The 25,414-nt window shown below is 41.0% G+C and overlaps 1 protein-coding gene across 1 annotated transcript; it reads left to right on the top strand.

The window, feature by feature from the left end:
- The first annotated feature begins 20,231 nt into the window (after nt 1-20,231).
- LOC109213436 (protein trichome birefringence-like 25) lies at nt 20,232-24,991 on the top strand. Its single transcript, XM_019377235.1, has 3 exons — nt 20,232-20,670; nt 21,663-21,940; nt 23,973-24,991. The coding sequence occupies exons 1-3, from the start codon at nt 20,457-20,459 to the stop codon at nt 24,747-24,749; spliced, it is 1,269 nt and encodes a 422-aa protein (XP_019232780.1). The 5' UTR covers nt 20,232-20,456; the 3' UTR covers nt 24,750-24,991.
- Nucleotides 24,992-25,414: the final 423 nt, after the last annotated feature.

Here is a 25,414-nt window from a genome sequence, read left to right as displayed (position 1 = left end):
TGTCATCAACCACATCTTCAAACTACCAAAGGAACCACATCTTCTTGCAACTCAACATCATCATCAACAACTTGCTTTTGTTTCGAGGCATTCACATCACCGCCTCTCCCACTTCGTGTTGTAACCGCCATAACATGATTATTCCCACCCTTTGGGTTCACTACCGTATCACTTGGTAGAGCACCCTTCGGGCGAGTATTCAATGATTGAGAGATTTGGCCTATTTGCACCTCCAAATTCCTAATTGAAGTATTGTGAGAAGCCAATTGCGCATCGGAATCCGCATTCTTTTTCATCATTTGTTCGAACATCATTTCAATTCTACCCATTTCATTGCCCGAAGAAGTAGGACTTTGAGAAGGGAAAGGGGGTGGATTGTTCGGTTGTTGGTACATTGGGGGCCTTTGAAAGCCTTGCCCCCGGTTTCCTTGGTTCCCATTGTTCCATACACCTTGATTGTTATTGTTGCCCCAATTGTTGTTATTACCATTCCAATGCCCTTGGTTACCTTGATTGTTGTTCTGATTGCTCCAGTTGTTGTTTTGATTATTGTTCCCCCAATTACCATTGTTTTGTTGTTGATTTCCCCAATTGCCCTGGGGTCGCCATTGTTGTTTGTTGGAAGAGTTGCCCTGTTGGCCTTGATTTTTTTTTACATATTGTACCTCTTCATTATGCTTAAACCCATCACAATCATCATCAAATTGCTCAGAATTCCCTTGGTTTTGTTGCCTTCGTTGCCTTCTCTTGTTAACAAGCATACTCACACCCTCCATGGCTTTCACTTGGCGAGGATTTTGGACTTGTTGCAACTGTGCCTTAGCCAATTGGTTCATAGTAGTTGTCAACTCCGCTATAGCCTGTCCATGGTCATGTAGTTCCTTATGCAAATGAATAACCGTAGGGTCACCTTGAGGAACATTGGCCCTACTTTGCCATGCGGAGGATGTATCCGCCATCTCATCAAGAATCTCACAAGCTTCGTCATAAGTCAACTTCATGAAATTACCCCCAGCCAATTTATTGACTATGCATTGATTTGTAGTATTGATGCCCCGATAAAAGGTTTGTTGGATCATCGCCTTCGTCATATAATTATTGGGGCATTCCTTCACCATTGTTCTAAACCGCTCCCAAATCTCATGCAAAGGTTCCGTGGGTTCTTGTTTGAAGGCCAATATCTCATCTCGAAGTGCCGCCATGTGACCGAGTGAGAAAAATTTAGCAATAAACTTATCCGCCAACTCACCCCAAGTTGTGATGGAATGGTTGGGGAGTCTCTCTAGCCAATCCAATGCTTTCCCCCGAAGTGAGAAGGGGAAAAGCCTCAACCTAAGAGCATCCTCGGACACATTCGTCTGCTTGCTACCCCAACATGTATCCACAAACCCCTTGAGATGTTTGTAGGCATTTTGATCTGCAGTGCCCGTGAAATACCCACGCTGCTCAAGTAAAGTCAACATCACATTGGTTATCTGAAAATTGCCCGCCCGGATTCTGGGAGGGACAATAGCACTTGCGTAGCCTTGGTTCGGTAGCACCCGAGGAACCGCTCTTGGAGGTGGCAGAGGAGGGTCTGGAACATTGTCATTAGCATTGGCCTGGCGGCCTCGTCGTGGTCCGGGAGGTACAAGAGGCACCTTATCGTCTCCAATATCCTCAACCTCCTCCCCCGCAAGCACATTTCCAAGAGGGTCATTTGCATTTAAAGCCATTTTGGTTCCTGTAGTATTGACACACACAAATTAGTAACAAAGAAGGAAAGAAGAACAACACACAAAACTAACTAAATAGATAGCCAAAACCGTTAGCTCCCCGGCAACGGCGCCAAAAAGTGATCGCAGCCAACTCCGCACTACTAAAAAGTAGCAAGAGAGGGTCGCAATAGCTTTTACCCGATTTTGGGTCGGGATCGAATCCACAGAGAGCTAGGATTGGAATCGAGTATCTATCTAGTTCAGGATTGCGTATGTGTCCTTAATTGGTCCTCTATTCATTTTTGGTTTTTTCTTCATATTCTACTATGATCAAACTACAAATTATAATTGCAACTGAAGTAGACTAAGAGTAAATTGCTACAAGTTGTATCTAATGATTTAAAAAGGCACTAGGGTAGTGACTTTCACCTAGGTGGCTAATTGACAGGTAATTGCATCTAAGGCACGATTGAGATGATTGGGAAAATATGTTATAACCATTGCTCGATACTACCCACTCTACACCTCTCGGTAGAAAGAGTGGTTTTGCCCAATTGACTCTCTCAAGACCAATTAGGTATGCATATTTGCCCAAGCAGCTAGGGTTCAAGTCGGGTAATTACTCTCTCAAGGTTTAACCCTTTAATTGGGACTATCAAATCTCTTGAGTCCATCCCAATTCCTTGTTGAGTCAATTTTGGAGACTTAGGCTCTCTTTTTCAAGAAGAGCCCAAGTCAACTTAGCACAAACTAGTGTTTGCAACCACTAATTCATAAATTAAATCATAAAATTGACCCAAATAACAAACACCCATGGTCAATCTAACCTTAAATCACAACACCCATCAATTACCCACACTAGGGTTGAGCCACAACCCTAGCTAATGGGTCTAGCTACTCATGCTTGAAGAGAAAATCAGGGAAATAGATAAAGAGAAAGACATATTAATTAATTACTAAAGTAAATACAAAGTTTCAATGATTAAAACCACGTAAAGATGCCAAAAATGGCTAAGAATTATCGTCTCACGAGCGCAGCTACAGTATTCTGATATCTGATACCCTAAAAATGGGAAAATATTCTATTTATACTAAGCTGGAAAAACTGGACAAAATTGCCCATGCGGGGTCAAAGGCTCTTGACTCTGAAAAATCAACTCTCTGAACCCAGGCTCCGCAGACTGCAAAGAATGGACTGCGGCCGCGGAGGCATCTAGCGCGGTCCGCACAAACACGACCGCGGACCGCACAGGCTTGAACCTTGGCACTTGACATCTCTCTGAAGTTTACTTCCGCGGACCACATAAAATGGTAGTGCGGCCGTGGTGTCTTCAGTGCGGGCCGCACAATATCTACTGCGGCCGCACTGCTTTGATGCCTTAAAATCCAGGTCTCTGAATCTCCCTAGTGCGGACCGCATAAAGTGTAGTGCGGCCGCACTAGGCCTGTTTGTCCGGAGTTGTCTTGTCTTTGGTACTTGTGTAGGTTTCACTCCTTTTGAGCCGATCTTTGACATCTCGTCACTTTGTTGATCAAACCTGCAATCAAGCACAACTTATGAGCTTTTTTGGGACTATTTTGTAAGAATTTATAATCAAAGCGTAAGCAAGAAGGAGCATGAAACATGTCAAAATCCCTAGTTATCAGGGTTCAGCCTTCTTTGGTGCTCCCTGGAAGGTTTGTGCCCCTCTTCCAGCAGAATTTTATGCATATAATATGCTGGGCTGATCCCCTTAATGTCTACCATGGTCCACCCGATGGCAGTCTTGCACTCCTTGAGTACCTGTAAAAGTTGTTGTGCCTGCACATCTAACAAACTTGATGAGATAATAACAGGTAATGTGGAGTTAGGTCCTAGGAGCGCATACCTGAGATGGGTGGGCAGTGGCTTCTACTCCAGCTTTGGTGGTTCTTCTATGGATGGCTTGGCTGGAGGAGTTTCTCTGTTTTCTAAGTGCAGGGGCTCGAATTCAAGTGTTCTCTCCCAAAACCCTCTGCCCTCTAGAGCCAGCACCCATTCTGCTAATTCTTCCCCGTTCACCTCATTAGATTCACAAGACATGCAGCAAGAGGATCTTCAACAGTCAATGTCTCATCATCCTCTTCCACGATTACATCCACGGCATCAATAAGAGAACAATTGGCGAATTCACTAGGTCGCCTCATAGATTTCTGCACGTTGAATGTTATCTCCTCATCGTTCAACCTCATCTTGAGCTCCCCAGTTTCACAATCAATGAGAGCTCTCCCTGTGGCCAAGAACGGCCTTCCCAAAATTACGGGAATTTCTTCATCCACCTTACAATCCAGAATCACAAAATCTGCAGGGAACATAAATTTCCCTACCTCTATCAACACATCATCCAAAATACCAGAGGGTCTTTTCACAGTTCTGTCAGCCAGCTGCAATAACATAGACGTGGGTCTAGCTCTTCCAATCCCCAACCTCTTATAGATCGCCAGGGGCATAAGATTTATGCTAGCCCCCAAATCACAAAGTGCCTTGGCAAAGGCAAAGTTACCAATGGTGCAGGGAATTATGAAACTCCCTGGATCAGACAACTTCTCAGCAACTGGTCTAGTCACCACAGCACTGCAGGTCTGAGTTAGAGTCACTGTGGCCAAATCTTGGAAGTCAAATTTCCGGGACATCAAGTCCTTCATCATTTTTGCATAACCAGGCATCTCCTTCAAAGCATCTATCAATGGAATATTTACCTGGATTTGTTTCAGCATCTCCAAGAATTTCTTGTATTGTTCCTCTTTCTGGTATTTGGCCAGCCTCTGTGGGAATGGTGCTGGAGGTCTCTTCTTCCCAATGATTTGGGTTTTCTCTTTATCAGACACCACCTCAACTACCAGTTCCTGGGCTATCTCAGCTTCTTTCTCAGTCTCAATCTGTGTGTTGGTTTCTTCCTGTGTAGGCTGTACTATCACCTCTGTCAGTTTTGTTGAATCATCTATCTCAATGGGCACTGGTACAAGTGTCTCAGCCTGTCTGCTTTCTCGAGCCCTCTCTTGCTCCAAGTCTAAGTCTCTGCCATTACGTAGACTCACTGCCATCAGCTGCTTCGGGCCTTGATCTTTTGGATTTATCTAAGTGTCTACAGGCAATGTCCCATGAGGACGATTATTTAAAGACATCGAAATCTGGCCCATTTGCACTTCAATATTATTTATAGCTGACTCATGTGCATTTACTCTTTCACTCATTTTCGCATTTGACCCAATAACCTACTGCATCATTGCCTCGAGTCTAGCAAACCCATCTTCCTATCTCCCACCATGTTGCTGCTGAGGAGGATGATAACCCTGCTGCTGATTTTTATTGTTGTATCCCTGTGGCCTTTAGTAGGGTGCCACATTATTGTGAGGTCGCATGGCTCCCATATTTCCATTGTTGTGCTGTGGCTGGACTGGCCTGTATGGCTAATTCTGCTGGCCCCAATTCTGACCACCTTGTCTCTGGCCCCCATAATTAGACACATAATTCATGTCCTCAGGGTAATGATGATGATCATTCTCTGCATTCCATTGGCTACCAATTGGCTGACTAATGCAAGATGTGCATAAGCCCCCATTGGTTGTATCTACACGGTGCACCTGCTATTTCTGCCCTGACTCTTCCACCTTTTTGGTGAGTATACTCATTTGTGTCATTAAGGTGGCCATATTTTTAGCAAGTGTGTTGGATGGATCTAAGGGCACTGAATGAACTACTAGAGTGATAGGTGCATTCCTGGTTGTCCACCCCGAATTTGTGTCATCTTGTCAAGCAGGACCTGGCTTTCTCTCCATGTTTTGCTCAAGAATGCTCCACCAACTGAAGCATCAACATTAGCCTTCACGCTATCTGTCAGACCCATGTAAAACCGCTGCCCCAACATCTGCTCTGGAATACCGTGGTGCGGACATATAACCAACATCCCTTTGAATCGTTCCCATGCTTCTTGCAGTGTTTCCATTGGTTTCTGTTTGAAGCTCAACATTTCATCAATTTACTGAGCAGTCTTGTTGGGTGGATGAAACTTATTCACAAATTGCTTGACTAACTCCTCCCAAGTCGTGATGGAGTTAATGGGGAGTGAATTTAACCAAGTCTGGGCAGCTCCTATCACTGAGAATGGAAACAATAATAGCTTTATTGCTTCCTGAGTTACATTGGGTTGCCTTTGACTTTTGCAGATTGACAGGAAATTCTTCAAGTGCTGTTGAGGATCTTCAATCTATGACCCCAAAAATAGTCCCTTGTTTTGCAACAAGTGCAGCATGTTGTTTGTGATTTGAAAAGATTCGGCCTGTATCTGCGGGACTAAAATTGATGTGGCCAAATTCTCTGCTGTGGGTTGCGCCCAGTCATATAGAGGAGCCTCTGTCACAAGAGGCGCCACTACTGGCGCAGCCGGGTCTACCTCGCGATCCCCCATGTCTCGTTCAAGTTGTTCAGTTGATTGTTGTTGTTTGTTTTTCCGGTTGGCCCGATTCAAGGCCTTGAAAACTTTTTTGGGATCTGATAATGCTTCAAATACTTCATCAGTTCTCGATGAGTTTTTAGGCATGCAGCTGTACAACAAAGTTAACAAACGTTAAAATTTCAATGTCTGGACTGAAAATAAAGAAAACTGACTACACTAAGAATTTTTATATTTCTTTCAATTGTAATTGATAACACCGTTAATTCCCCGACAACGGCGCCAAAATTTGATCACGCCCAACTATGCCTTATAAAAAGGACAAGCGGTCGTTGTAAATATAATCAGGGTATTTAGCCGAGAGTCGAATTCCACAAGGAATTAACCTACCAACTACTTTTGTCAGACTCACTGAATTCTTCGTAATCAACTTCCCAAATATTTTGAATAACAATTGGTGATATTTTTACTAACTATAACTGAATAAAGCTAAATAAACTAAAAGCTAACTATGACTGAGTTGTAAACAATTAAGAGAAGGATCTAAGGTTGTGATTTCCCCTATTGATGAAATCCCTTCCTGTTATGTTTCGCATAGATTTGCCTAATCGTCTCTATCGATCATGAGCATTCTTACTACCGTAAATCTCTCCCGAGTAATTACGACATTTTACTAGACGCACTCTCCCGAGTTACGCTAGCTGGCTTTTATTACAGCTCACTTTAGATCACACCCAAGGTTTCGTTATCCCTAATCCCACCTTTAAACCCTCGGTTATTGATTCCTCATATACTTTGGGAGTGGTGTTGTTCAACAACTACCTAAATATGCACTCTCTCCCGAGTAATACATACTAAATAGGCACAGCTAATTGAGGATCCTATCAATTAACTACAACAAGAACGTAGTTGAACAAATAGGGATTAAACGGGGCAAACTATATTAACACAACAAGAAGTTCATCCTCAACAGGTTCCTTCAAAATCCTAGACTAGATAATTAGCTACTCATAATCGTGTTCATAATAACAGCAAAATTCAACATGAATGATAAATACAAAAGGAAAAAAGGTAGAACTGGATGTCGAATTATCCTCCTTGCCTCTTGCCTCTTCTTGCCTTCACAAAATCTATAAAAACCTTGATAATGTCTTTTTGGGCGAGCTGGACCTCTTATAGGTTAAGTGGAATTACCCCCGGACTTCCAATTTTACCCCTGAAATTTCTGCGCTCCAGGTTGACTAGCGTAGCCGCGCTCGAACCACGCTAGTGGCCGGGCATATCGCTTAGTGTACTGTCCCGGTCTCCTGCTCTAGAGCGGTCGCGCTAAGGCCGCGCTTGGCCCGCGCTATAGTGGGTCAACATTTTCTCTCTTCTTTTCTTCCTTCTTCCACACGTACTCAGCTCCGAGGGGTTTCCCTTGCTTTATTTTAGCTCCAAACACTGTCATAGGTCCTCATAATCACAACTTGCTCCTGCAAAACATGAAATTTACAATTAGAGCCATTTTATCGTTATTTAACCTTCCTAGAACGGTGAAGCATAGTCAAGTTGGGACATAAACAGTCGCCAAACTACATGAATCTAGCCTATTATCAACAATCACGTTAAGAATCGGTCAAATAAGCAACAACTAAAATTTCTCTATGATAAGAATTGGACTCTTAGACTGGCGAAATAAAGAAAAGAAAGGACTCTATTGCCGACCCTTGAGTGGCAAAAGTCTCTAAATGATGACTGCGCTTTCATGTGTCAGCATATTAATAATAAGTTAGTAAAGAAAGAGTCTGTTGAAATGTCTGAGAAAAATATGTGTTTTTTTGTCATTTAAATTTTTCTTTAAATGTGTTAGGGGTTTTACTAATGGACTAATAAGTAAAGAAAAAAGGATTCTTTTGCAACATAAAGAAACTTCAAACACAAACATCAATGCTGTCATTAGATTCTATTAACACCACAAACTTCTCACGGGACACTTGCAAGCAAGACCTTAGATCTTGAATGGCATTAGTCTTTTTCAATTCAGTTCAAGAGTCAGTTTGACATATTTATGCGTCTGATGTAAGAAATGATGATAGCCTTATGCCTACATTATATTAACAAATAGACTTCTTAACAAATATTGTCTTCAAATTTAAGATGTGCTTTTAATAGGAGTAGTAATATTCTTTCATACAATAACTTCGAATTATCATACCTAGGGGCGAAATCAAAAAATTTCAATGGCTCGATTTCATCAAACGGTCCCATTAGAAAAAATTGATCTTGTAAGTATGTGCTTCGTACTTTCGTTGGAGATTTGTAATGTGGATTAGAAAAGATGATATTAACTAATTAAGCAATAAGCAAACAGGAATAATGGTAATGGAAACCTTTTCAAGCATTTTACTTTAGTTAATTTACTTTTAAAGCTGAGTAACCCAAGGGAATACTAAGTGTAACGACCCGGCCAATCATTTTGAGTATTACAGTCATGTTTTCCCATTTACTGAATATTTTATGCTCACTGGTAATTATGCGACTTTCGGGGAGGTTTCAGAATGAACTGGAACACTTAGTTCCAAGATTTAAAGCTTAAGTTGAAATAATTGGCCGGAAGATGAATTATGTGTAAACGACCACGGAATGGAATTTTGATGGTTCCAACAGCTCCGTATGGTGATTTTGGACTTAGGAGTATGTCTGGATATTTATTTGGAAGTCCGTAGTTGATTTTGGCTTGAAATGGCGAAAATTGGAAATTTAAGATTTGGAAGTTTGATCGGGAGTTGACTTTATTGATAACGGGCTCGGAATCCAGTTCTGCAAATTTTAATAGGTCCGTTAGGTCATTTATGACTTGTGTGCAAAATTTGAGGTCAATTGGACTTGATTTGATAGGTTTCGGCATCGAACGTAGAAGTTGGAATTTGTTAGTTTTTGCTAAGCTTGAATTGTGGTGCGATTTGTGTTTTTAGTATTGTTTAATGTGATTTGAGGCATCGACTAAGTTCGTATGATGTTTAAGTACTTGTTGGTATATTTGGTTAAGGTCCCGGGGGCCTCAGGTGGATCCCGCATGGCTAACGGACGAAAAATTGGATTTGAAGCGTTGCTGGAAATTTTTGCCTTCTAGTGCAATCGCACCTGCGGAACTTTGCTCGCAGGTGCGCGACCGCTGAAGAAACAATGTGGTCGCAGAAGTGGGCTGGAGCAGTGTGGGCAGTGGTCACAGGTGCGAGGGAAATTCTGCACCTGCGTGATCGCAGATGCGGACGGTTGATCGCAGAAGCACAACGGTCCGCAAAAGCAGAGGCAGTGGCTCGTGGGTGAACCGTAGAAGCGAGAAAAGGCTCACACCTGGGAGACCGTAGATGTGGCTAAGTGAGTCACAGGTGCAGAACCCTTGGGCAATTTAAATTTCGAAGGGGTTCCGAGATTTTGCCATTTTTGGACTTCAAACACTCGGGTTGGGGCGATTTTTCAGAGAGAATTTATGGAAATTCTTGAGGTAAGTCACTTTTGATCATTGTTAGTCAATAATATTGAATTATCATTGAGTATTCCGACTAGATTACGTGTTTTTGAGGTGTAATTCGAGGATTTGGGCCTAGGGATTTCGAAATAAGAATTTAGGATTTGGAGGTCGAGTTGATGTCGGAATTTGGTTAATTTGGTATGGTTGGACTCGTGGTTGAACGGGTGTTCATATTGTGTAACTTTTGTCGGGTTCCGACACGTGGGCCCCACTATTGACTTTTGATTGACTTTTCGGATTTTATTTTATAAATTTAGCATTTCATATGGAATTGATTCCTACACCTCGTGTTAATTGTATCGAATTATTTGTGACTAGATTCGAGGCATTTGGAGGCCTAATTGTGAGGAAAAGGCTTATTGGAATAGAGAATTTGCACGGTTTGAGGTAAGTAACATTCCTAAATTTGGTTCAGAGGGTATGAATCCCTGAATTACGTGTTATATGATTTGTTTGGAGGTGACGCACATGCTAGGTGACGGGCGTGTGAGCGTCCACCAAAGAAATTGTGACTTAATTAATTCCGTGGAGTTGCATAATCAATAATCATGTCATTATCCGCATATCCTCCACGTGTTAGAGAGAATTGAGCTGAGACTCATGTTAAAGATTATGTTAGGCTATGTGCCGATATTTTTGGGACCTACAGAGGTCGTATTGCTATTGAATTATTTGTTTAAAATGTGATTTTGTACTCAGTCGCATCCATCATTTACATATCATATCTCAGTCTCTGTTGTCATTCAATGATACACTATATCATCATGTCGGGCCGATTTTCATGTCATTGTGAGCCCGAGAGACCGGAGATTTTGAGTGATATTTATGGGATCGGGCTCCACGCCGCAGTATTTTTTATTTATTTATACCCGGATCTGGTTTATTATAGCGCTTGGGCTGAAGGAGCCCCTCCAGAGTCTGCACCCCACAATGAGCGCAACTTCTTTATATTTGGGATGGATTTTTCTGGGCTTGGAGTTGCTTTATTTATTTATATTTGGGATGGAGTTCCCTAGGCATGGAGTTGCCTTTTCTATTTATATGTAGGATGGAGTTCCTTGGGCTGGATTGCCTTATACAGTACTGAGTTACTGACTATCAGTTGATATATATATATATATATATATATATGTTTGTGATGGATCTTCTCTGGGCTGGATTGGCCATATACAATATTCTGAGAGTGTGAGTGCACGGAGCTTCCATTATGGTGCATCACATACAGCATGTACATTTGCATGTAGATATAGAGATGTCACATTCCTCATATCATTCAGATTTGACCTATTTTTATTTGTCTTGAGTTTATCTGCTGAACTTGAAAGCATGCCTATATTTTTGTACTGTTGTCTTCTATATTGGACTGTACCTGTTGAGCTAGTCACTACTTTCAGCCCAAAGGTTAGTCTTGTTACTTATTGAGTACATTGGATTGGTTGTACTCATACTACACTCTGCACTTCGTGTGCAGATCGAGGTGCTTCCGGATACAGTGGTTGCTAGATCTCGAAGATTCATCTATTGGAGACTATCGAGGTAGCTGCCTGGCGTCCGTAGACCTTGACTCTCTTTCCTTTCAGTTATTTGTACTTTCAATACTTCTAACAGTGTTTTTATCAGTCAGATTGTGTTGTCATTTAGATGCTCATGTACTCAGTGACACCGGATTGTGGGAGTGTATTGTATGGAGACTCAGTATTTTGTGTCAGAAATCGTGAGATTTTTACTCTAAACTTATTTATTATGTTTTCAACTTAAAAGAATTATTGTGATTTATTGAGGTTATTGGATTGCCTAGTATTGAGATAGGCGCCATCACGATATGCAAATTTTGGGTCGTGACACTAAGTTGGTATCAGAGCCTAGGTTACATAGGTGTCACGAGTCATGATTAGGTTTAGTAGAGTCTTGCGTATCAGTACAGAGACGTTCGGAGATTCATCTATTGGAGATTATCGAGGTAGCTGCCTGGCGTCCGCAGACCTTGACTCTCTTTCCTTTAGTTATTTGTATTGTTCTATACTTCTAGACAGTGTTTTTATCAGTCAGACTATGTTGTCATTTAGATGCTCATGTACTCAGTGACACCGGATTTTGGGAGTGTATTGTATGGAAACTCGGCATTTTGCGTCAGAAGTCGTGAGATTTTTACTCTAAACTTATTTATTATGTTTTCAACTTAAAAGTATTATTGTGATTTATTGAGGTTATCGGATTGCCTAGTATTGAGATAGGCGCCATCACGACATGCGAATTTTGGGTCGTGACACTAAGCTGGTATCAGAGCCTAGGTTACATAGGTCTCACGAGTCATGATTAGGTTTAGTAGAGTCTTGCGGATCAGTACAGAGACGTTTGTACTTATCATCGAGAGGCTGCCGAATCCTTAGGAAAATTTCACTTTCTTGTATTCTTGTCGTGCGAATTTGTTGATTCTGGAAAACTAAACTTCTGATATTATATTCTCTCATGGATGATGAGAACACGTGTTATCGGATCGAACGGCTATCCACCAGTACCACCGGTTAGGGCCACGAGAGGTCGGGGCCATGGTAGAGGCCGAGGTGCAGCTAGTACAGTAGCTAGAAAAACACCTACAGAACCACCAGTTAGTCCAGCTCAGGAGCAGGTTCCAGATATACTTGAGCCGGTGGGACCAGCTCAGGCACCAAGTATGCCTATTGTGATTCCAGGCCTTCAGGAGGCTTTAGCCAAGATTGACTATTTGCACTGGCCTTACTCAGGTGGTTTCGGCTCAGGCCGCACCAACCACTTCTCAGGCAGGGGGAGGTACTCATACTCCCGTTGCCCGTACTCCAGAGCAGGTAGTCCAGGGACTTCAGATACCGAGGATACTACCAGTCCAGCCGGTTGCAGCTGCTTAGGCCCAGGTGGGTCCTATTATGAATGACGAGGAGCATAAGAGATTAGAAAGATTTGGGAGACTACATCCTCCATTATTCAGTGGATCTGAGTCAGAGGATGCTCAGGATTTCTTGGATTGATGCCAGCGGATACTTCGTGCAACGGGTATTTTGGAGACCAGTGGGGTCTTATTTACTACTTTTCAGCTGACCGGGGCAACCTTCAGATGGTGGGAGACTAATGAGAGGAGCAGACCTGTTGGTGCAGCACCACTTTCATGGCATGAGTTCTCCGTATTGTTCTTGGAGAAGTTTGTGCTACAGACCCACAGGGAGGAGCTGTGCAGACAGTTCGACCAGCTACGTCAGGAAGACATGTCTGTGACCCAGTATGAGATGAGGTTTTCAGATTTGGCTCGCCATGCAATTTGGTTGCTTCCCACTGAGAGGGAGAAGATTAGGAGGTTCACTAATGGCCTCAATCAGCAATTTTGTTTTGTTATGACTCTGGGGAATGTAGCAGATGCTAAGTTCGACGAGGTGGTTGATAGTGCTCAACGGCTTGAGATGGTCCATATTCAGGAGCGTGAGGAGAGGAAGGCAGAGAGGCCTCGTGGTTCGGGTAATTCCAATGGTGTTCCTTCAGGGGGCAGCCCTATCACAGTAGGGGTCGTCCCTATAGGCTCGCTCAAATGGATCATCTAGTTCATCGTGGCGCATTTGCTAGCCATGGTTCATATAGTGCTCGACCGGGTCAGTCTTCTCTTAGTGCACTTGCAGCTCAGAGTTTCATCTCGTGCACCATCAGTTCAGGGTTCATCTGTACCAGGTTCTTCTGGTAGTTATTTTGGTTCTCGAGGTCCACCTCAGTACTTGCCGCCATTGTTCGAGAAGGGTTGTCTTGAGTGTGGTGATTTTGGTCATATGGAGAGACATTGTCCCCGCCTTTTGGGAGGTCCAGTTCAGCGGAGGAGTCAGGCTGCGGCTCCCTCACAAGTTAATTCACCACTTGCCCAGCCAGCACAGGGTGGGGCACAGGCAGCTAAAGGTCTCCCTAGAGGGGGAGGTCGATCAGGTGGCAGTCAGGCTCGATTCTATGCTATTCCTGCCAGGCCAGATGTTGCTGCTTCCTACACAGTGATCACATGTATTGTCTCAGTATGCCACAAGGAAGCTTCTATATTATTTGATCCTGGTTCCACATATTTGTATGTCTCATTATATTTTGTTCGTTGTCTGGATATGCCTCGTGAGTCCTTAGTTTCACCTGTTCGTGTATCTATGCTAGTGGGCGATACTATTATTGTGGATCGCGTATATCGGTCGTCTGTGGTGACTATTGGGGAAATAAAGACTAGAGTTGATGTTTTATTGCTTAGTATGGCCAATTTTGAAGTGATCTTGGGTATGGATTGGCTGTCTCCATGTCATGCTATTCTGGATGTCACGCTAAGACCGTGGCGTTGGCGATGCCAGGGTTGCCAAGGATCAAGTGGAGAGGTTCTACAGATTTTGTTCCCAGCATGGTAATTTCTTAGTTAAAGGCCCAACAGATGGTTGGGAAGGGATGTTTTATCATATTGGCCTTTGTGAGAGATGTTGATGCAGATACCCCTGCTATTGATTTTGTTCCGGTAGTGCGAGACTTTCCAGATGTATTTCCTGCAGACCTACCGGGTATGCCACCCGACAGGGATATTGACTTTGGTATTGACTTGGTGCAAGGCACTTAGCCCATTTCTATTCCTCCGTATTGTATGACACCAGTTGAATCGAAAGAATTGAAAGGGAATCTTCAGGAACTTCTTGATAAGGGGTTTGTTAAGCCTTGTGTGTTGCCTTGGGGTGCACCAGTTCTATTTGTGAAAAAAAAATGGTACTATGCGGATGTGCATCGACTACGGGCAGTTGAACAAAGTTACAATCAAGAACAAGTATCCTTCGCCACGTATTGATGATTTATTTGACCAGCTTCAGGGAGCGAGGGTATTCTCTAAGGTTGACTTGAGGTCTGGGTATCACCGGTTGAATATTTGAGATTCGGATATTCTAAAAACAACATTCAGGACCTGTTGTGGTCACTATGAATTTCTCGTGATGTCTTTTGGGCTGACCAACGCCCCAGCAACATTCATGCACTTGGTGAACAATGTATTCCAGTCGTATCTTGATTCGTTTGTCGTAGTATTTATTGATGATATATTGGTGGACTCGCGTAGCCAGGAGGAACATGCACAAAATTTGAGTATTGTACTACAGAGGCTGAGGGAGGAGAAACTTTATGCCAAATTCTCCAAGTGTGAGTTCTAGCTTAGTCCGGTGGCATTCTTGGGACACATAGTGTCCAGTGAGGGAATTAAATCTGAAGAAGATAGAGGCAGTTCAGAGTTGGCCCAGGCCATCCTTCAGCTACTGAGATTCGGAGTTTTCTTTGCTTGGCCAGATATTATCATCGCTTTGTGGGGGGTTTCTCGTCCATTGCAGCGTCTATGACCAAATTGGCCCAGAAAGGTGCTCCATTCAGGTGGTCAAATGAGTGTGAGGAGAGCTTTCAAAAGCTCAAGACTGCCTTGACCACAGCTCCAGTCTTAGTTTTGACTTCAACGTCGGGTTCTTATACTGTATATATTGTGATGTTTCTCGGATTGGTATTGGGTGTGTCTTAATACAGGAGGGTATAGTGATTGCTTATGCTTCGCGCCAGTTGAAGCCATATGAAAAGAACTACCCTGTTCATGATTTAGAGTTGGCAGCTATTGTGCATGTAATTTGGAGGCACTACCTCTACGGAGTGTCTTATGAGGTATTTACAGATCACCAGAGTCTAAAGCACTTATTCAAACAAAAGGATCTAAATTTGAGACAGCGCAGATGGTTGGATCTACTAAAGGACTGCGATATTACTATTTTGTATCATCCCGGGAAGGCCAATGTAGTGGTCGATAGCTTGAGTAGAAAGGGGGTGAGTATGGGTAGCCTTGCTTTTATTCCTGTTGGTGAGAGGCCACTTGCATCAGATGTTCAGGCTTTAGCCAATCAGTTCATGAGGTTAGATGTTTCGGGGCCCAGTCGGGTTCTAGCTTGTGTAGTTTCTCGGTCTTCTTTATATGACTGCATTAAAGAGCGCCAGTATGATGATCCCCATTTGCTAGTCCTAAAGGACACAGTTCGGCACGGCGATGCCAAAGATGTTACTATTGGAATGATGAAGTGTTGAGGATGCAGAGTCGGATTTGTGTGCCAAATGTAGATGGGCTGCGTGAGTTGATTCTTGAGGAGGCCCATAGTTCGCAGTATTCCATTCATCTGGGTGCCGCAAAGATTTATCAGGACTCGAGGCAGCATTATTGGTGGAGAAAGATGAAGAAATATATAGTGGGGTTTGTAGCTAGGTGTTTAAACTGTCAGCAGGTGAAGTATGAGCATCAGAGACCAGGCGGATTGCTTCAAAGACAAAAAGGTACTACTCAGAGTTTCACCTATGAAAGGTGTCATGAGTTCGGGAAGAAGGGCAAGTTGAGTCCTTGGTATATTGGGCCTTTTAAAATACTTAAGAGGATAGGATAGGTGGCTTATGAACTTGCATTGCCACCTAGTCTATCGGGTGTTCATCCAGTGTTTCATGTATCCATGCTCCGGAATATGTCGGAGATCTGTCTCATGTTATGGATTTTAGTACGGTTCAGTTGGATGGTTGATTTGACTTATGATATGGAGCCGGTGGCTATTTAGGACCGGCAGGTTCAAAAGCTAAGGTCAAAGAACATAGCTTCAATGAAAGTGTAGTGGAGAGGCCAGCCAGTCAGAGAAGCTACTTGGGAGACTGAGCGGGAGATGCGGAGCAGATATCCACACCTATTTGAGACTTCAGGTATGATTCTAAACCCGTTTGAGGACGAACGTTATTTTAAGAGGCGGAGAATGTAACGACCCGGCCGGTCGTTTTGAGTATTACAGCCCCGTTTCCCCATTTACTGAATATTTTATACTCAGTGGTAATTATGTGACTTGTCGGGGAGGTTTCAAAATGAATTGGAACACTTAGTTCTAAGATTTAAAGCTTAAGTTGAAATAATTGGCCGGAAGATGAATTATGTGTAAACAACCTCGGAATAGAATTTTGATGATTCCAATAGCTCCGTATGGCCATTTTGGACTTAAGAGTGTGTTCGGATATTTATTTGGAAGTCTATAGTTGATTTTTGCTTGAAATGGCAAAAATTGGAAATTTAAGGTTTGAAAGTTTGACCGGGAGTTGACTTTATTGATAACGGGCTCAAAATCTAGTTTTGGAAATTTTTATAGGTCCGCTATGTCATTTATGACTTGTGCGCAAAAATTCTGGAGTGGAAATGGGAGCGTATCACCATGGACTTCGTAGTTGGACTCCCACAGACTTCGAGGAAGTTTGACACTATTTGGGTGATTGTGGATCAGTTGATGCTTCGGAACGGTTTGCTAAGATTTATATCTGCAAGATTGTTTGCCTTCACGGTGTGCCAGTGTCCATCATTTCATATCGGGGCATGCAATTTACATCACAGTTTTGGAGAGCAGTACACCGAGAGTTAGGCACACAGGTTCAGTTGAGTACAACATTTTACCCTCAGACGGACGGACAGTCTGAGTGCACTATTCAGATATTGGAAGATATGTTATGCGCTTGTGTTATATATTTTGGGGGATCTTGGGATTAGTTTATGCCGCTTGCAGAGTTTTAATACAATAGTAGTTACCAATCGAGCATTCAGATGACTCCGTATAAGGCTTTGTATGGAAGACAGTGTCGCTCTCCGGTGGGTTGGTTTGAGCCCGGTGAGGCTAGGCTATCGGGTATTGATTTAGTTTAGGATGATTTGGAAAAGGTTAAATTGAATACCAAGTCAATGCACCTCCGGTGAGGGTTTTGCCGAACTTCTTCAGTAAGATGGAGGATACCTGCTCTTTGGCGAGATCATTGCCTTTCACTGCGATGACGCAATGGGTCACATGATCTTCAGGGTCCGTTGTGCCGTCGTATATTTTCAGGTACGGCGGCATTTTAAAGGTCTTAGGTATGGCGTGCGGTGCAGCTTCGTCGCTATATGGCTGCTTAACAAATCGACCGGCGTCCCTTTTTGGTAGAAGTTTTGGCACCCGGTATTTTGTCTACCCTTTCTTGGTGCTCTTTCATTTGGTTGCGGAGTATTTTATTCTCGTTCTCGATTTCCTCCATCTTCTTCAAAATGGATGCGAGGGTATTGTTACCTGCATCATTAGCATTGTGAGTAATACCTGCGAGGGTGTTGTTACCTCCATCTTGGTGCTCTTTCATTTGGTTGCGGAGTATTTCATTCTCGTTCTCGATTTCCTCCATCTTCTTCAAAATGGATGCGAGGGTGTTGTTACCTGCATCATTAACATTGTGAGTAATACCTGTTGCAGAGGGGGTGTGCTGTTCGTCAACTGCTAGTGCAATGCCGACCCTTGCCTCTTCTCTGCTCGGCCTTTGAGCGGGCTTGTCGTGGAAATCGGTTAGCGTGTTTTTCAACCACGCCTCAAGTATCTTTTTCACTGCCGGTGGTGCCTCTTCTGTTGTGGATGTAGAGGCTCCTTTACCGTGCGAGATCGTGATGCTACCGTGAGGTGGGGGCGAGCCGTTTCGCCTGGGAGAGGTATTTGGTGTTAGATCTTCGCCCTCCGTTTCATCCACTTCGTTGATGGTGTTGAGAAGATTGGCGGTGAGGTCGGCTATCGCCTTCCACTTTTCCTCTCTGTTGCTTGCCATGTTAGATTTGTGTATACGAGGAAATATAGGGTTTTTGCAAATTTTGTTTTTTTAGATCTAGAAGAGACGAAAATTTTAACTAGAAAATCCCCACAGACGTCGCCAAATTGTTGACCAAAAAGTTTAAAGCCTTTTGGTTAAACTAATTAAATAAGAAGCTAGTAGGTAAATTCTAGTTAAACATAATAAATCCTAGATCTAAAATCGGTTTATGCAAACGACGTAGAACTGCATTTAAACCAATTTAATACAACAGGTATTAAATGGCACTGTTATAAGTGTATGGGGGAACAATAATAAGCAATAAATTTGTTAAATGACAATAGATGTAAATAGAGAGAATGATTCACCCAAATATTGAATGAGGTGGATGATTCTTCTCTCTGACAGTGATGTAAGACAAACAAACATGGGAATATAGGGAGCTTTCTCGAATCTGATGCGAGAAAGTCTGGGACGAACAACAAATTGAATCTTTATGGAAAGACAATGTTTGTAATTTACTTGAGAGTCAACTTTTCATGAGAGATCTTATGATATAGAATATTACATGCCCCTTTCTTCTCTCCCTTTCCCCTTATATGAGACATATCCCTTACCTAACTCAAAGTACAAGTACAGAGAATATTCGGTGAAATATTCCCCTAAAACATTTCACTACAAAACTAGCCGTTATGGCCGGCCAGAATTCCTGACCTCGGCTCCGATTAATCAGCTCGCCCATTGGTTTCCTTAATCTTGTGCAAGACCTCGGCCTAATCGCATCTAACCTCGTGCCAGATTTCCGTAGTCAGATTTTGATCCATACAGTTTCCTTCGAAGTTTGGGGGAATAGGACAATATGGTCCCAGGTTAATGTTTAATGCAGTTATTAGCTCCCGCTGGCCTCTTGTGGTACACTCCATATTTGGAGCTCCCTAAATGACATGCATTTGCAATTTTTTTTTCTTTAGTCCCAAGAGGTGCTAGTTTTTTTCTGATGATAATTCTAATAATATTTTTCATTTTAAATTACTTTGTAGTACCAATATTTTCTATGTAGTACGTATATAGATATTTCATTACTATTTCAAAATTATTATTGAACGAATATTAGGCTTTAACTCTTGTTCTCTGAAATCTGAATGCCGGAACTTTTTTTGGGACAAAGCAGTAATTATCTTAAGATTTTTGCCCATCATTTTCTTCTTGATGTAATTTATTTACTCCTATTGTTTAACATACCATTTCAATACAGATAAAATATGTAACATTAAGAGCTGAAATCAATTTTCTCCCAAGCTAGAGCTAGATTCAAGTTAGATATAACCAACAACAAAAAATCAGGTATTGAAAAGAAGCATAAAAGAAAAAAGAGTCTAATAAACATACGTAAAGAACGAGAGAAGTGTATAGCATGATTACCTTTACCCTGATGTCTCACTTTTTCTTCTCAACCTAAAATGGGATCACAAGCAAGTGAAATGGGATGAACGAAAATCACCATCCTTATAGCTTAATCTTTAATGAGATATCTCGAATTCAAGAAAAAAAAATCTAATAAAATAGTAGTTCTTTTCGTACTGAAATATACACAGTTCTAGTATTATTTAGTCGAGTTAAATAGCAGATTTTTTTTATATAAGATGATTAAAAGAACATACTAGAATATCATAATTAATTTTTAAACATATATCTTAAAGCAATTTTAAAATTCCTTTATCAACAGTTTATATACAATAAAAATATCATTTTATCTTATATTATACAATATAATTTTTACGAATAAGATCCAATTGCATTCTTTTCTTATCACCTAGCTCTATATATTACGATCGAGTTAGTGGATCTCAAATACATATAAATGCATAAACAAAAAGAAAATAAAACAGCAAAAACAGGTGATGAGGTGCAACATGAGAATACACATTAATCCACCACGTCACTTTTAGGTGAAGTATATACATTAAAATGTTCTTTTATACCCTTCTCTTCCTTCTTCCGTGTTCTTACCTTGGCTTCATTCTCAACAACCTCCCCACATTTTTTTACTTTCTTATTAAAAGTTAGTTGGGAATTGGGATAAACACTCAATTGTCACATTTTTCTTTATACCATTAATTATTATTACAACATCATCATCTTCCTTCATTAATATTTTAGTATTAGTATATTACTGTTTTCAAAACATATTGACACTTTTTGAGAGACCAAAAAATCATGAAGGCTGCGATTAGCAACAACGTTAATTACAAGAAGCAATTCTCTGTGGTGTTTATAAAGTTTGCTGTCTGTTTTCTGTTGATGGGTTTTGCTTATCGTTTATTCTTGTCCAGCTTTCTACAATTTTCCACTGTTGAGGTTTCTGACACTGCTTTTGTTTCCAACAAGACATCCAGTGATCTTACAATGAACAGAAGTACTTCACAAAATGGTTAGTTCAATCTTACCACTGTAATAAAAATTTGATTCTTGAAATATCCTTCTTTATTTTTCTCCTTATTATTTTTCTTTTAGTATATTTTTTCTACATTCTGAATTTTGTTGTAAAAATGACGTGGGTGGTTTTCTTTTACTTCTTTAGAGAAACTTGGTGCTTGATTTACTGTTTGTTGGAGCTAAAAGAACAAGTCTTTCATCAAATTCTGCTGTTTTGTGAGAAAAGCCCTTAAGAAAAGGAAATAGGAAAATTTATAGTAAAAGACGGATTACTGGGATAACCAACTTAACTTTTTCAGTTAATTTAAATAATAAAAAATAAAAAATTAGCCACTCCCTTGGTTGGGTGAAAGTAATTACTTGCTTGAACTCGATGCTTAACCACAGTTATAAATTAAAGTGAGAATACTAATCAATTAACCACAGTTAGGTGATATATGTGTTTATAAAAGATACATGTCTTGTATTCATCAGTTTGGTGTAAACATTCCCGTAAACAACGGGTACGATATATGTGAATGTTGGTATAGTGAAAAATTAGCATTTAGTACACATGGACAAGGGGAGATTAGAATGAAAATCAAGATTGAATTGTGATTTTGGTGAATGAGTGGTGCTTTGAGTTTGCTATTGATGAGATTCACTGATCCTTCACAAACTATGTTTTCATTTTGGGTTTTAAGATATATTCACAGACAGTGTAAAGAATTAGTAATTTAATCGATTATAGCAGGTTGTTACAATATTTTACAAGTTAACGCTCCGAACAGGGGCGAAGCTATGTGTGGCCAAGGGTCGTCAACTGAACACCCTTCGCCGAAAAATTATACTGTGTATAGGATAAAATACTACTAAAATAGACTTTGAACACCCTTGCATAGTCCACTAGCAAAAGTTATTCAAATTCTGAACACCCTTATTGAATTTTCTGGCTCCGCCACCGGCTCCGAAGAGTTATTGACCTGATGATAGTCCATATTTTTGCAGGAAAATGCGATTTATTTAAAGGAGATTGGGTTCAAGATCCGACAGGTCCATTTTACACTAATCACACTTGCTATTCAATTGAAGCTCACCAAAATTGTATGAGAAATGGGAGGCCTGATACTGGCTATCTTTACTGGAGATGGAAACCCAACCATTGTGAGCTACCTAAATTCAATGCCAAGAAGTTCCTTCATATGATGCGGGGAAAATCGTTAGCTTTTGTTGGTGATTCAATTATGCGCAATCATGTACAGTCATTGCTTTGCATTCTTTCTCAGGTACATTTACTTGAATTGGCTGCTATAAATTTACTTGTGTCTGCGTTATTTGTCTATTTATCTAGGCTAATTCTATTATTCGAAGTATGGGGTGAGGCTGTAGTCAGAGGTGGATATAAGATTTAAACTTTATGGGTTCAATCTTTAAGATTCTTAGCACTAAACTAGTTTACTTCTAAAATTATGGATTCCTAATGTAATATGTATTTGTTAAAATTATAGTGAATTTTCACTATATATTCAAGATTTGTGTCAAAATTACTGGTTTCAGATGAACCTGTAGTTTATGAACTCCATCTGCCACTGGCTCTAGTGGTTCTAGGTTGTGTTTATTAGGTTGTAGGACTGACAGCAATGGAAAGCTAAAACAGAGGCCAAAGAGGTTCTTGATCTATTGATTCCACTACTTTATTGAGAGTGAAAAGAATTTACTTAACTAAAACTTCGCTAGTATAAGTAAAAAAGCTAACCAGACTAGATGAAAATAACATCAAGTAAACAACGCAGAAAAAAAAGAAGAAAGAAAAACTCATTTGGCTGATCTCAGACTAGGTGAGAAGGCAAACTAACTCTTCAATGAAGTAAATTAGTACTAATTAGACATTTAGTGACTAAACGACAACGTCGGTGTAGGAAAATAATGTGAGATATGAGTAGGGTAGTGCTAATTCTGCATCCACAGTTATTTTGGTTCCTTTCTTAGGAGAACATCAAATCGACCATTTTCATTTGCTTCGAGACAAACAAATACCTCAATACTATGAACAGGCTCAAAAGCTCACTATTGTATGAAGAAAGATTCCAGTGAAAAGGCATCTTCTGCTGTTTATACTAAGTTAAAGTTTGGATCTGCATAAGACATGTCTTTAATTGGAGTTAGCCCGACAAATGGACGAAAAAATGTCATTCTTCAATGATGGTCAAGTCCAAAACTTGCTTGCTGGTGAAACTCATCATGACTTGGATGTTTTCTTTAACTACTTATTAACATCAATAATTACTCTTATATGGTCAATATAGATCTCAATAAAAGTTATTCGTCATTGTTAGGTTTATTCAATAAAATTTGTCGGACAGTCTTGTTTTATAAGCTGGTGTTGTATCTCTCAGCTCATAATATCGGGCCTTGCTTTGGAGATGGCTTACCTTCTCATGTTGGCTCTCACAACTTTTATAAGTAATGTCTCTCTCAGCTACATCAGTATTTGTCTTTGAATACAGCTGGTAAAGTTTTCCAGTTGAAACATTTCAGTTCAAGTTGTTAATCAGTTAAAACTTATTATCATACCAAACTACTCCAACCATTCTAGTACAGCTCAAATTTTTAAGTTCCATCAATTGTGGGGTGATGATGTCCTTTGACCAGGAAATTAAATGAGTAAAAAAGGCAGCCCGGTGCACAAGACATCTCGCGTTCACGCAGGGTCCGGGTTAGGGCCGCATCCCAAGGGGTGTGATGTAGACAGCTTACTCTAATCAGAGGCGGACCTATGCTATACCGAGAAGGGGTCACAGACACCCGTAAAGTTCGGCAAAAATTCTACGTATATATGTATATGTCTTTAGAAAATAGTGATATATTAGTAGTGGACACCCTATATACAAAGCAAATTTTAGTTGAATCCAAAATTGCACCCTTGACCTTTAAATCCTGGGTCCGCCTCTGACCTTAATGCAAGCATTAGTGGTTGCTTCCATGCCTCGAACCCGTGACCTATAGGTCACGGAGATAACTTTACCATTGCTCCAAGGCTCCTCTTCGACCAAGAAAAATGAGTATCTTGGGTAGAGTAGGGTAGTGCAAATTCTGCATCTTTTTGAAAATTAATGAGTATTTTTGCGACTCTTACTCACAGAAGCACTGTTGAGTATTTTTGGAAGTGGCACTTCGCTTTCATTTATTGTTTGCTTGCCTATCGTTCTGGGATATTCATTACTAGCTGGAATGCGTCAAGTTCTAGTTATGTTATAATGGGTCGTCTAGTACATCAAAGAATTCAGTATCTGGATTCATGTTTACGTTGTCGTGCAGGAGGAACAAGGTGATGAGGTCTACCATGACAAGCAATACAAAAGCAGAAGATGGTATTTTCCAACTCATGACTTAACTCTTTCAGTAGTTTGGTCACCTTTTCTTGTAAAAGCCACTATTTTCGAAGATAACAATGGAGTTTCAACCGATACAGCCCAGCTTCACCTTGACAAACTCGATGATGTTTGGACTCGACAATTTGACAATTTCAATTATGTAGTTATTGCTGGAGGGAAATGGTACCTGAAATCTGCAGTTTACTACGAGAACAACAAGATTGTTGGGTGCCACAATTGCCCTGGTAAGAACATAACAGAAGTTGGATTTGAGTATGCATATCGCAAAGCACTGAATTCGACTCTGAAATACATCACCAGCTCGAAGCACAAGGTGTATACTTTCCTTAGAACCACGACACCGGATCACTTTGAGAACGGTGAATGGAACACCGGAGGTTATTGTAATAGAACAGATCCTTTGAAAGAAGGCGAGATTGACCTTAGAGACATCGATGTGGTAATGCGTAAAATTGAGTTGGAAGAATTTGAGAGAGCTTTGAGAATAGGTTCTGAAGTTGGGTTGAGAATAAGGTTGTTTGACACCACTTTCCTTTCGTTGCTTCGGCCAGACGGTCACCCAGGAGTCTACAGGCAATTCCAGCCATTTGCAGGAGACAATAGACACTCAAAAGTTCAAAATGATTGTCTACATTGGTGCTTGCCTGGTCCAATAGATTCTTGGAATGATTTAATGATGGAAATTTTGGTCAGCAGTTGAAATGGGAATTGCATTTTTTTTTTCCCTCGGAGAACTGTTTTCATCTGCAATATTTTTACAAGCACAGGAAAAAGAATCTGAGATGGCCTTTAATCATTTTTTTTCTACAGGCAAATATTGACGGCCACATAGCTGCACATAAATCAGAGTCGGCTCAATAAATATATCTCCAATTCATGTATAATATACCCCTTCTCTTTGAGATTCTTTGATATAAATTGTAAAGTACGAGATTCCCTTTAATTTCTGCATTTTTCATATTTGAAAGCCAGAGGGAGAATACTAGTACATGGAGTAATATATAGGCGATCATTTATCATATTCTTTTATCAATTTTCAAACATTTTGGCCTGTTCGTATGCTAAAAACTCAGTTTTCGAAAGACCAGAAAAGCAGACAACAACGTCCCTGTCGTACTTACTGCAGCTATTCATCGCCTAAGCAGCTCTCAATCAGTTTTGCACCCTCGTCACCAAGAAAATTGCTTAAACAAAGTGGAAGATTGGATTATCATAGCATCAGAGATGTCTGCTTTTAAGACAAAAGGGGTGTGGCGAAAATGATAAGACTTCTCCACCCTTAAACAGAATTCTTGAATTCGAGCTCTAAGAATAGAGTCATTTTGATTGGGGGGGGGGGGGGGGTGGGGGGGGGTCGGGGTCTAA

Source organism: Nicotiana attenuata, unplaced genomic scaffold, assembly GCF_001879085.1.
Source record: "Nicotiana attenuata strain UT unplaced genomic scaffold, NIATTr2, whole genome shotgun sequence".
Classification (NCBI taxonomy): domain Eukaryota; kingdom Viridiplantae; phylum Streptophyta; class Magnoliopsida; order Solanales; family Solanaceae; genus Nicotiana; species Nicotiana attenuata.
This window is presented reverse-complemented; position numbering and strand designations above follow the sequence as displayed.

What these genes read in the sequence shown, in the direction of transcription:
- LOC109213436 (XM_019377235.1), top strand. Translation starts at nt 20,457, where the DNA reads ATGAAGGCTGCGATTAGCAACAACGTTAATTACAAGAAGCAATTCTCT. An exon ending in CAGAAGTACTTCACAAAATG is followed by an intron (nt 20,671 to 21,662) that starts GTTAGTTCAATC and finishes ATATTTTTGCAG; the next exon opens with GAAAATGCGATTTATTTAAA. An exon ending in TGCTTTGCATTCTTTCTCAG is followed by an intron (nt 21,941 to 23,972) that starts GTACATTTACTT and finishes GTTGTCGTGCAG; the next exon opens with GAGGAACAAGGTGATGAGGT.